The 9,915-nt window shown below is 39.3% G+C and overlaps 1 protein-coding gene across 1 annotated transcript; it reads right to left on the bottom strand.

Annotated features, from left to right (window-relative positions):
• Positions 1 to 4,094: 4,094 nt before the first annotated feature.
• Positions 4,095 to 9,126, bottom strand: ccdc174 (coiled-coil domain containing 174). Its single transcript, XM_055027024.1, has 11 exons — positions 9,011 to 9,126; positions 8,731 to 8,838; positions 8,538 to 8,638; positions 8,395 to 8,453; positions 7,925 to 8,078; positions 7,598 to 7,693; positions 6,967 to 7,103; positions 5,873 to 5,967; positions 5,496 to 5,643; positions 5,237 to 5,389; positions 4,095 to 4,824 (listed from the first exon to the last, which is right to left on the bottom strand). The coding sequence occupies exons 1-11, from the start codon at positions 9,071 to 9,073 to the stop codon at positions 4,283 to 4,285; spliced, it is 1,656 nt and encodes a 551-aa protein (XP_054882999.1). The 5' UTR covers positions 9,074 to 9,126; the 3' UTR covers positions 4,095 to 4,282.
• Positions 9,127 to 9,915: the final 789 nt, after the last annotated feature.

Raw genomic sequence — 9,915 nt, 5'->3', positions numbered from 1 at the left:
TCTATAGGGGTTTCGGGACATCTCTGATGCCACAGGGGCCAAAAATGGGACTCCATGTAACTCCAGCTTCACAGTATAATTTTGAAAGCAGTTCGTTCTACATACATAAATAAATCAGGATTTTCACCTGGAGAACTTCTGTAATTACTTCATTTATGTGCAAACCTGAAATCCAACCTTGCAGTTTAAGCACCGGGCCGAAAAGCTGTTAGATTTCACCACCACTAGTAGTTCATGGTCAAAATAAAGACAAAGAATTATCCCCAACATTAACTCAGCTGCCCTGACTTGTGATTGGATCCATTACGAACTCCACAGGCTCCTGTCCTCCTCCTTGTGATCCATCTGCTTCAGAGCCCAAACCGCACCAGGCCTGTGCTATCAGGCTCACTGCCACCAGCCTGGTTAAAACAGCAACGCAGCAGGGGGGCAACAGCACGGCCTCGTGGCGAGAGGGGTTCAATGGTCGCGATGACATTAGCTCTCATTAAGCTCAGCAACTCATTACGGCGCACCGTGGGGTGATGCTGACCGAAGGACCTGTGGCTCCTGCTGTAGCGTGTCCTCTCACAGAGTGGAGGTGCTGATGCATGCCACTGCTTGTTTATCCACTGATGAGCCACTAGAGGAACCTGCAGCAGCAAAACAAGGGCATGTGTTAAGCAGATGAGGGAGATAAAGGCAGTAATGTTGTTTAGCCTGCAGACATGATTCCTGGTTGGGTAATGAAGGCCCAGGAGTTGAAGATAAATATTCACATCCTTCATATGCTTTTCAAATGTTGCCACATTACAACCATAAACATATTTCATGTGAGAATCACTTTTTGCTGCTGATCTCTTCCAACTTTGCACATCCAGAGGCTGAAACTTTTGCCCTTTTATTTTTACTTCATTTATTTGTTTATTTCCTTAAATAGTGTCAGGCTGGATGAAAAACATTGGTGAAATTTTTCAGCTGATTCTAAGATGGACTCAACTGAATCCAAGTTCATTTAATCAAGGACAGCACAGTAAACAATGTTAGACAAACAAAGCAAACTTTTTATGAAGGCTTTGCAGCCAGAGACTGATTTGCAAATCCAGTCGGGACTATATAAGAGTCATAATGTCATTTTACAGCACAATCAAGTAACTATGTTACCTTCAGGTTATTATAAAATGCTGTATATGTCAACTATGACTTAAAAGATGTCTTGAAATTGGCCTCTGTCTCTTTGAAGCTCCTGCTCTTTTCAGCGCTCCACCTTCAGCGCATCATCACAACATTTCTCTGTTAAGCCGTTTACGGCCACATTTAGGAGCATTGGACCACGAAGTCGCTCCTTGATCTGCTCAAGCTGATGCGCACAGATAGTTTTCCTCCACACATATTCATTTAAACCAGCCAGAATGTAAAAGAATAGTTTCAACTGACTGGAACAGTTTCCAGTTTGAGTTTTGGGAGGTTTGCAGCTGAACTGTTTCCATTCTCAGAAGATGGATTGAGCAGATTTCTCTGAAATGTTTAAAAACAGGACATCCTTTAGCCTGCTATGTCCACTGCGATTACATTACACACAAGTGAACTGGTATTTACTACTTAGGTGACCTCTGAAGGGAGTGAGCCTTCAGAAGGAGTAAAAGGGAGTGAATACAAATGCATGCATAAATAGAAAATAATTTATAGTTTCTCTTCCTTTTCACTGTTCTGTGATACTTTTTGTTGGTCGAACACATTAAATTCCAAGAAAATACCTTGAAGCTTGATGTAAGGCGAGAAATTGTGAAACGTTCACAAGGTATGGATATCTTCATTCATTCTAATATAATAATTTTGCAAAAATAATTATGTATTCAACATACAAAAGTTTGATTCAGTCAGTGAATATTGTTATATATCACTGAAACTCAGCATAAGATGGAGATGAGATGACGAATTCAGAAAGTAAACAAGAGTGCAGCGATCTGTTTTAGACTGACTTGTTAGAAATTAATTTCTCCAGATATTAAAATCTTTCCCTTGGATTTCATCTGTTGCTGCCTAAAAACATGAAACTGCTGTATGTATTCTTGAGTTTACAGATGCAATTTGAAGTTACACTGTTCATTTATGGTGAGCTTTCAAAAGCTTTATTTTAGTGAACCTATGTCTGTCTCATCTACCCCAGAGTTGGAAATTTATGAGTTTGATTCACTTTCCCGGTTCACAGATTCAGTCCCCAGTTGTGTCATTGAAAGTCTGCATCATAAAACTGCCTCAAGGATTAAAAGCCTCTCATAGAGGAGCAGGTTAGGGGAACTGTGCGAGCTTGTTGTAAAAAAAAAGCAAGTGTGTTGGCTGAGGAGAGTTTAATCCGTGTGCGCTGAAAGTTGTTCATGTTTTCATGTAAATAAGTGGATTTCAGCGAAATGGTCAACATTTGCATGGGCAAAATAAAATTAGGATTAGCAGAAAACCAATTCAGGGCAGATTCAGGCAAAAACTAATAAAGTATACAAAGGACTTTTTGCACAAAGTGACCTTCAGATGGATTCTTTGACTCCCTCAATACATCCCACTGGGAGGGAAAGCAGTTTATCCAATCATGTATATATATATATATATATATATATATATATATATATATATATATATATATATATATATATATATATATATATATATATATATATATACACACACACACACACACACACACACACACACACACACACACACACACACACAAGATATCCATCACAGCTTGTTGGATCGTCTGTTCCCTGTTTACCTTTTATCTCTGTATAACTGCGTTAACACGGGACCAGACCTGGCCTGTCCCAGCCAGGAACCATCAAAGAAGGAGAAGACGCAGCTTCATGGAGAGACGGGCAAAACGTTCAGCTCAGGCTTTAAGCTAGAAAACAAAAGAAGCTTTAGAGATAAGAGGACACAATCATAGAAATAAAGCTAAATCAGGTCTGAAACATTCTCTAAATGCATTTTCTCTTCTGAAAGTATCAGGTTACAAATGTTTTTGACTACAGCAGACTTACAGTGCCGGTTTTCCTGTGGTGAACTTCAGCCAGGCTGCCTTGTGCTCAGCCTAGAGGTTCTGACAGTGTGGCTCAAAACCATGAAGGTCGAAAATCGGTTTCTGAGAATTTGACTACGACACAAGCCCAATAAAAAGGACAACCACGGGGAGAGAAAAACACAACTGGTCATTGTTAAAAATGATGCTGGCTGTCCACTGTGTCCAAACACATTCATGGAAAATTGAGTGGTAGAAAAAAGCATCAGGAAAAATGTGCTAAAGCAACAGCTGCCTATTTAAGGCCTCCTCGACTTCAATTCAATTCACATCTAGCTCTCCACTAAAAACGAGTTTTGATCCAGGCAGTTCACTGGCTGAGTGAAATGTCATTAAATGGGAAAAAAAGAAAAATATTTTTCTTTCCTTTTATTTCAATTTTAAAACATCTTTTACAGAAAAGCAGACCTGAAACCTGGTTAAACACAGGCCTTTTTTTTTACTTGCTTCTGAGGTCAGATGAGAGAAATATCCAACATCTATAGAAGCAAAGGTTTTCTCTAAATAATTATGCAAGATTATTTTATTTCTCACTAAAATAGGCCATGTGCAGCTTGTTACAAACCAGCTTAAAAAAAATTCAGACGAGTAACCAGACCCAGCAAGCAAAATGATGTTTCCTGAACATCACCATGCCGCATTGACGCAATAATTCATGATAAATGAGTCCCAATTACTTAGTAAATTTACTGCATAGAAAATGAAGATTTCTGTAATAGAATGTCTTGTACTACTCTTAGTATTCAGCTCTTTATGCGAAAAGTGCAATTGTGTTGGTTGCTGTTCTCAGCCAACACACTGCACTCACTTACACACTGTGTGATATAATGTGTCGCCGTTTTGTTATTCCAAGAACAATTATTCAAAATATTACATTTAACTGCACTTATGATACATTTCAGTCGCTATTGCTCTAGAAATGTACTTCTTTTAATTTCACATGCAAGTATAGCGCCATCTGGTGGTTATTTTAAAACTGTAACACGCAGAAAGACAATGACAATCTTCCACATTTCAGAAAGATCCAAACCACTTTGGATATTGTTTCATGAAGAATTTTACTTGAAATAGCATGAAAGACAAAACATTTTTGAATACAAGAAAAACCCCCACAAAACTAAAAGCAACAGTTTTCAACAAAAACTTGTTTATTAAATACTTTTAATTGTTAGTGAGATTCAGTTTCTATTGCCTCAGTTAAAGTATTTATGTTCATGGAGGAAGCCCTCAGCTGGAGTTCCTGTAGAAGGACAACATGGCGTCTAAACTCTGAGGCGCGCCTCCAGAAACCGGCTGAGTCTGGCTCTCTTCTCCCGGAGGCGGCGGCTCCTGGGAAGCGTACTGGGTCGGGTACTGGTACGGCGGGGGGAACGGAGGAAAGGCATGAGGCGGTCCTGCAAACGTAAAAGGAGGCGGCGGAGGAAACGGGGGATAAAAAGGAGGAGGTGGCGGATACTGAGGAATAAAAGGTGAAGCTGAAGGTAAGGAGCTGCCTGGAGGTGTGGGTTGTGGAGACAGAGAGGATGCTGGGGGATTTTCCTTCTGAGGCTCAAGTGGTGACGACACAGCAGGAGGTTCTGGTTTGGTCTCACTCTCAGAAACTTCTTCTGGAAATGTTGTTGACTTAAAGAACATGTTTGATTTATTCTGCTGAATTTTAGCCTTTCCTGGTTTTGGTCTTTTGTCATCAGCGAAGTACGCAGAGGGAGGGGCAAACTCAGAGTCTCGCTCGTCTCTAAGTCGAGTTTTCCATTCGCTAAACATGAATTCTGGGGGGAAAAAAATACAAAAGAAGCAAACAAGAAGTGTAAACTTCAGGAAATTCAGAGATCTTGAACTTTACAGCAGCACTAACATAAAAAATTAAGTTGAAGAATTTGTGAATGTCCTAAATTTTTTTAGAAATTATTTATTAATGAAGATGCCTTCTGAAGCTACTTAGTTTTTTAACCCAATTTACCCACAGAAATGTTAAATTCACATAAAAACATTTTAAGTTGTGGCCTTTTACTTAATGCACAGCTTGACATTGTTAGCTAAAAAAGGTTCAGTGCTGTTTCAGCTCCTGCTTTTCCATCGCATCACATTATTGGACAATTCTGGGTAAATATACTTTTATTAATATATTCATTATTAATAATGTAAGTGTTTTCTTACAAACATTTAAATGACGAGGTTTACCTTTGCCTCTGTCCCATTCTCTGACATGAGGGACTCCAGGTTTGGTGTCCCTCCTCTCCTGGATCTCCACCTCCACCCTCTTCAGAGTGCTGACCTCTGGCGGCACGTCCGGCTGAGGGATCGGTCCGACTGGCTCATCCTCCTCTTCCTCCGCTAGAACAAGTGATTGACAACAATCCTTCACTAACATGGTTGTGACTATTAGATATTTTACTTCCCTGTAAAATATCTAATAATTCAGTGAGTAACATATGCCAACCTTGATTTTGTTCCTCTTTCTCCTCTTCCTCGGTGCCATCCAGCTTTGCCTTCTTCATCTTCCTCTGCCTCACCTTGGCCAGTCGAGCCTGCAGGACAGCCTGCCTCTTCTCTTTGAGTCGTTCTCTTTTCGTCCTCTGATCTGTCGTCTAAAGGAGAGAACGGATGGAGCAGGAAACATTTCACATTCAACATGGAGCAGGTTAGTTGACAGGTCTGCAGAATAATCAGATAAAATAACTTCATATTCCAGTCAATTAGTGTTGATCCCGTCATGAGGCTTCAGTCCTTCCTCATTGGACAATATATTTATGCTGCTTCTTGTTTGTTTGTGTGTTTTGTTATTGTTTCCATATTGCTGTTTCTCAATGAACCTACCTGGTCTCTGAGCATGTCCAAAGTTTCTCTTTGCTTCCTGCGCTGCTCTTGGTCCTGAGAGAAAGCGAAGTAGCCCACACCAAGCTCTCGGGCCTCTGAGATGGTTGGAAAAAGCAACAAGAAAAAAACACTTTAGAGAACCCACACAATGACCATCAATAGCCATATAATTTATGGCTGATGCGTGTTTATGTTACGCCAGTTCATTTAAATGAATATGACAATAACAGCCCAGATCTTTGCGTAAAGTGTGATTCTAAAGGGACTCTAATGCACTGCATGTGGGAATGCAGATGAATCAATGCGTTTTGGACACAGGTGAAAAATATAGTTTAAAAAATTCTCTCAAAGCAAATCTCACCGGATCCCAAATTGTTCCTGTTAGCTTTATACCCTGAGAAGCATAACTTTAGTAAATCAGAATGTACTTTTTAGATGTAAGCTCATGATCTGCAAAAAAAAAAAAAAAGATTGCTTAGCTTGGAAAAATGTCAACAGCTCTAGTGCCACGCAGTAGTTAAAGCAGATGTCGTCTAAATTGAAAGAATAACGTATATAAGGAAATCCAGACAATATCTTTATGAGAGGACTTGGGGTCCTTTCATTAATGTTATGAAGGACTTGAACTCGTCAGATGGTTTGTTTGAGTTTTGATGCAGTGTGCCATGCTGAAGAGACGCGTACAATTACATCTAACCAGGTTGTAATTTGCTTGAATACGCCTGTTTTTGAGAAGCTGTTTATTCTTTCAATGTCTGTCTTTTTTTTCCCTTTCTTTGTTTTTCATTTTTCTGATATGAGAAAAAAAAATCACTATAATAACTACAAAAAAAACTTATTCAAAGAGTTACATGATTGTATTTCCAAAGTGGAAAATCCCAATAAAAATATTTTGGCACCAAAAAATAATAATTATAATAATAATTTAGCACCATTTCACATAAAATGGAACTTCAAATGTCTTATCATCTCAAACGGAAAACTAATTTGCTGCGTATCAGATGCAAAGTGCATTAATGCAGGAAACAGCTTCCAGGTGGAAGACTCTGCATGCAGGACCCGAACCACTGCAGTGTTGGCAGATTTCTGCTCACCTTGTGCTCTAATGTCCTCGTAGTGGATCGGTCCAACCGGCCTCTTCATGGCCTCCTCTTCCTCCCTCTCCCACTCCTGCCGCTGCAGCTCTCGACGCATGTCCTCTGAGAGTAAGCTCTTGTCGCTTGGGATTATCCTATAAAGAGCAGCAACAAGGTATCGTAAACACATTACATGCAACAATACATAAAATACAGAAAGACGATGCCATAAAAAGCTGAACTTGATATGATGGCACCTTATTGAAAACTAAAAAATGAACTTCTTACTTTAATAAACATGTGTAACCCTAGAATGTCCAATATAGCACTTTGTATAAACTATTTGATCTTTTTTATTTTTAACAGAAAACTAAGAGTAGTTTCATGCAGTTTTATATGACTGATGTTCGTCCGTCTCTCATTAGGAGTAGACAAAAACATGACCAGCCTCCTCCTCTTCTTCTGTCTTTATGTGCTGCCTGATCTCACTACATTCATAAAACTTCTCTTTAGTCTTCCTCTTTTCATCCTCAGTGTTCCTCATTGTTGGTCCAGTACACTCATCATCCCTCCTCTGCACAGATCCAAACCTTCTCAGCTGCTCAAACTGATCAGAGGAAAAATACCAAAAGCTTGTTAAAATATTCACCCTTTTCCGTTAAGATCCTGGTCCATTTTCACAAAGTTTGGCAGATCTTTCTTCATGCATCTTCTAGACCGTCCCAAAGCATCCACATAATCCACCCTGAAAAGATAAACATACCATTTACCATTATTTTATTTGATTTGAAAATCCATGTTTGACTTGAAATTGTTAAAGATTTAACAAACATAAGTCAGTAATGCTTTTCTCAGCTTGATTTTTTTTAACATATAAAACATGTATGTTAAACATGATGTAAAGAGCTTTATCTTTACATCATACAGAATGTAAAGATAAAGCTTTCTTCACCCATTATCAAAAATCAGACTTTACCATTCTTCATCTGGATTCTGGGGAGGAGGGATGGGTGACAACCTGGCTTTATCCTCATCCTCATTCTGCGCCTCTTTCTGTGCAAGACTTTCTCTGTTCTTGTTGATTATCTTCTGGGTGAAGTCAACGAGGTATAATGCCTCTGTCTCTTCATCTGGCAATTAATAGGAGATGTTCAGGCCAAAGCCACTGCAACCTTTCATTACATGAACACTAATACAGGTTATCACACATTTAGTGTAAGAACGGCCCAGTCAAAGTCCAGATCTAAATCCAGTTGAGAATCAGCGGCGAGACTTGAAAGCTTACAGAAATTCTCCATTTAACCCAACAGTTCAGGTTTTCATCTGTAAATATATTTTTCAAACTGTGTATCATCTGTACAATTACGCACTACTTTGTGTTGATCTGTCATAAAATCCCAATAAACACAATGAGGTTTCGATATCCAGAGTCTGTAAAGAATCAACCTGGAAAGTCTCCCTTTGTCATCTGGTCATAGAGTCTGGCCTTCTCCTCCAGTTTACGCCTGTGATGGATCAGAAACCAAAGATTAACAGTCTTGTCTGACTGAAAGCATTTCACCTTTCTGTGAAGTGGAAGAATAACTCACCTGGCTGCATCCAGGGTGACCTGCTCCTCTGCCAGCTGCTCTGCGTCCTTAGCAGCTCTGGCTGCCACGCCAGCGTTTTGTTTAATCCAGATGTTAGGTTTCTGAGCAAGCAAAATAAAGAGAAGGATTCAAGTACGTCAGCATCGCCAGATGATTCTTTTAATAATATTTAAGGGAATAAATGCATTTTTACTTTAGAGGTGACTTTCGTCTTGAGTCCAGCTTCAGCATTTTCCTGCCCGAGTTTCTCCCGTTTAAATTGTTCCTGCTTTCTGTAAAGCTCCGCTCTGAGGTCCACCAGCTGCAGAAACGTTGAACCGATTTATGAACACTTTCTTAAAAAGTGCGCACGTATCACTCCATACTTGGCGTTAGCAGGGCCCTAGCTACTGTAAGTTGCTTTTATCGTTCACAAAACGCCAAGCTTCAAAACAAAGGCGTGAATTATTTAATATAGACATCGATTAACTTACCGACGAAGCTGCCACTTCAAGAGTTTTCTTCTTTTTATCCATATTAACTCTATAATGCACCATATAATCTACTGCTGAGCTGCCATTAGCTTAGCCATGGTCTAACTCCTTCTTCTTTGCTAATATTCTTGATCACTAGGTGCCTGTCGCTTGTGCGCCATCTAGTGGACACTTTCTACAATTACTTGGAGGACATTTAAACAGCATAAAACGTTTATTTCCAATCAGAAGTAAATCGGGATTATTCTGAAAGAAAGCATAATTATTAAACATTATACGGTGTATATATAGGCATAGAATAGTTCATGCAATGAAAATATATTTTAAAGAATATAAAATTGTCAAAATGTTTGAGTGTTTTGCCCAGAGTTAAGTATTGTTTTCTTCCCAAAATAAATGTGTCCTTTTCCTCACAAGATCAGAGGGGAAAAAAAGCCTTGTAATAAATTAAGTTTATATCCAGAATATTTGAAAACCTGGACCAAGCCTCGAGTCACTCTGTTCCCTTGTTAAAACAAGGTAATGGTGTTACGTTTTATTTCAGCAGCTCAGAAGAACATTTTAAATCCTGTGTAAACAGCTCAATGTTTGGTTTGCAATCTCTCCTGTCTGAGGACTCAGTGATGCTGCTGCAGCCTTGCAGATAAGGCTGATGTATCCGTCTCTCTCTCTGCTGCAGCATTACCTTCCTCTCTGAAGCGATAGGATCTGAAGACAGGTCACCATGTCAGACAGATCGTTTATGTTTGCATCTGATAAAACATTCAGTCTACTGCTGCCAAGGTATAAACTTGGACTAAATGCTTTTGTGAGCCATGACAGAGGAAGACACATTACATAAAGGTACAAAGCAACTTTTAAAAGTTGGTTTTATGTTCAAGCAAAAGAAGCCTAACATTTCTGAC

The sequence above is a fragment of the Poeciliopsis prolifica genome, unplaced genomic scaffold, assembly GCF_027474105.1.
Source record: "Poeciliopsis prolifica strain line A6 unplaced genomic scaffold, Auburn_PproV2 SCAFFOLD003, whole genome shotgun sequence".
Lineage (NCBI taxonomy): Eukaryota > Metazoa > Chordata > Actinopteri > Cyprinodontiformes > Poeciliidae > Poeciliopsis > Poeciliopsis prolifica.
The sequence above is the reverse complement of the archived record's forward strand: the minus strand, read 5'-3'. Positions and strand labels throughout refer to the sequence as shown.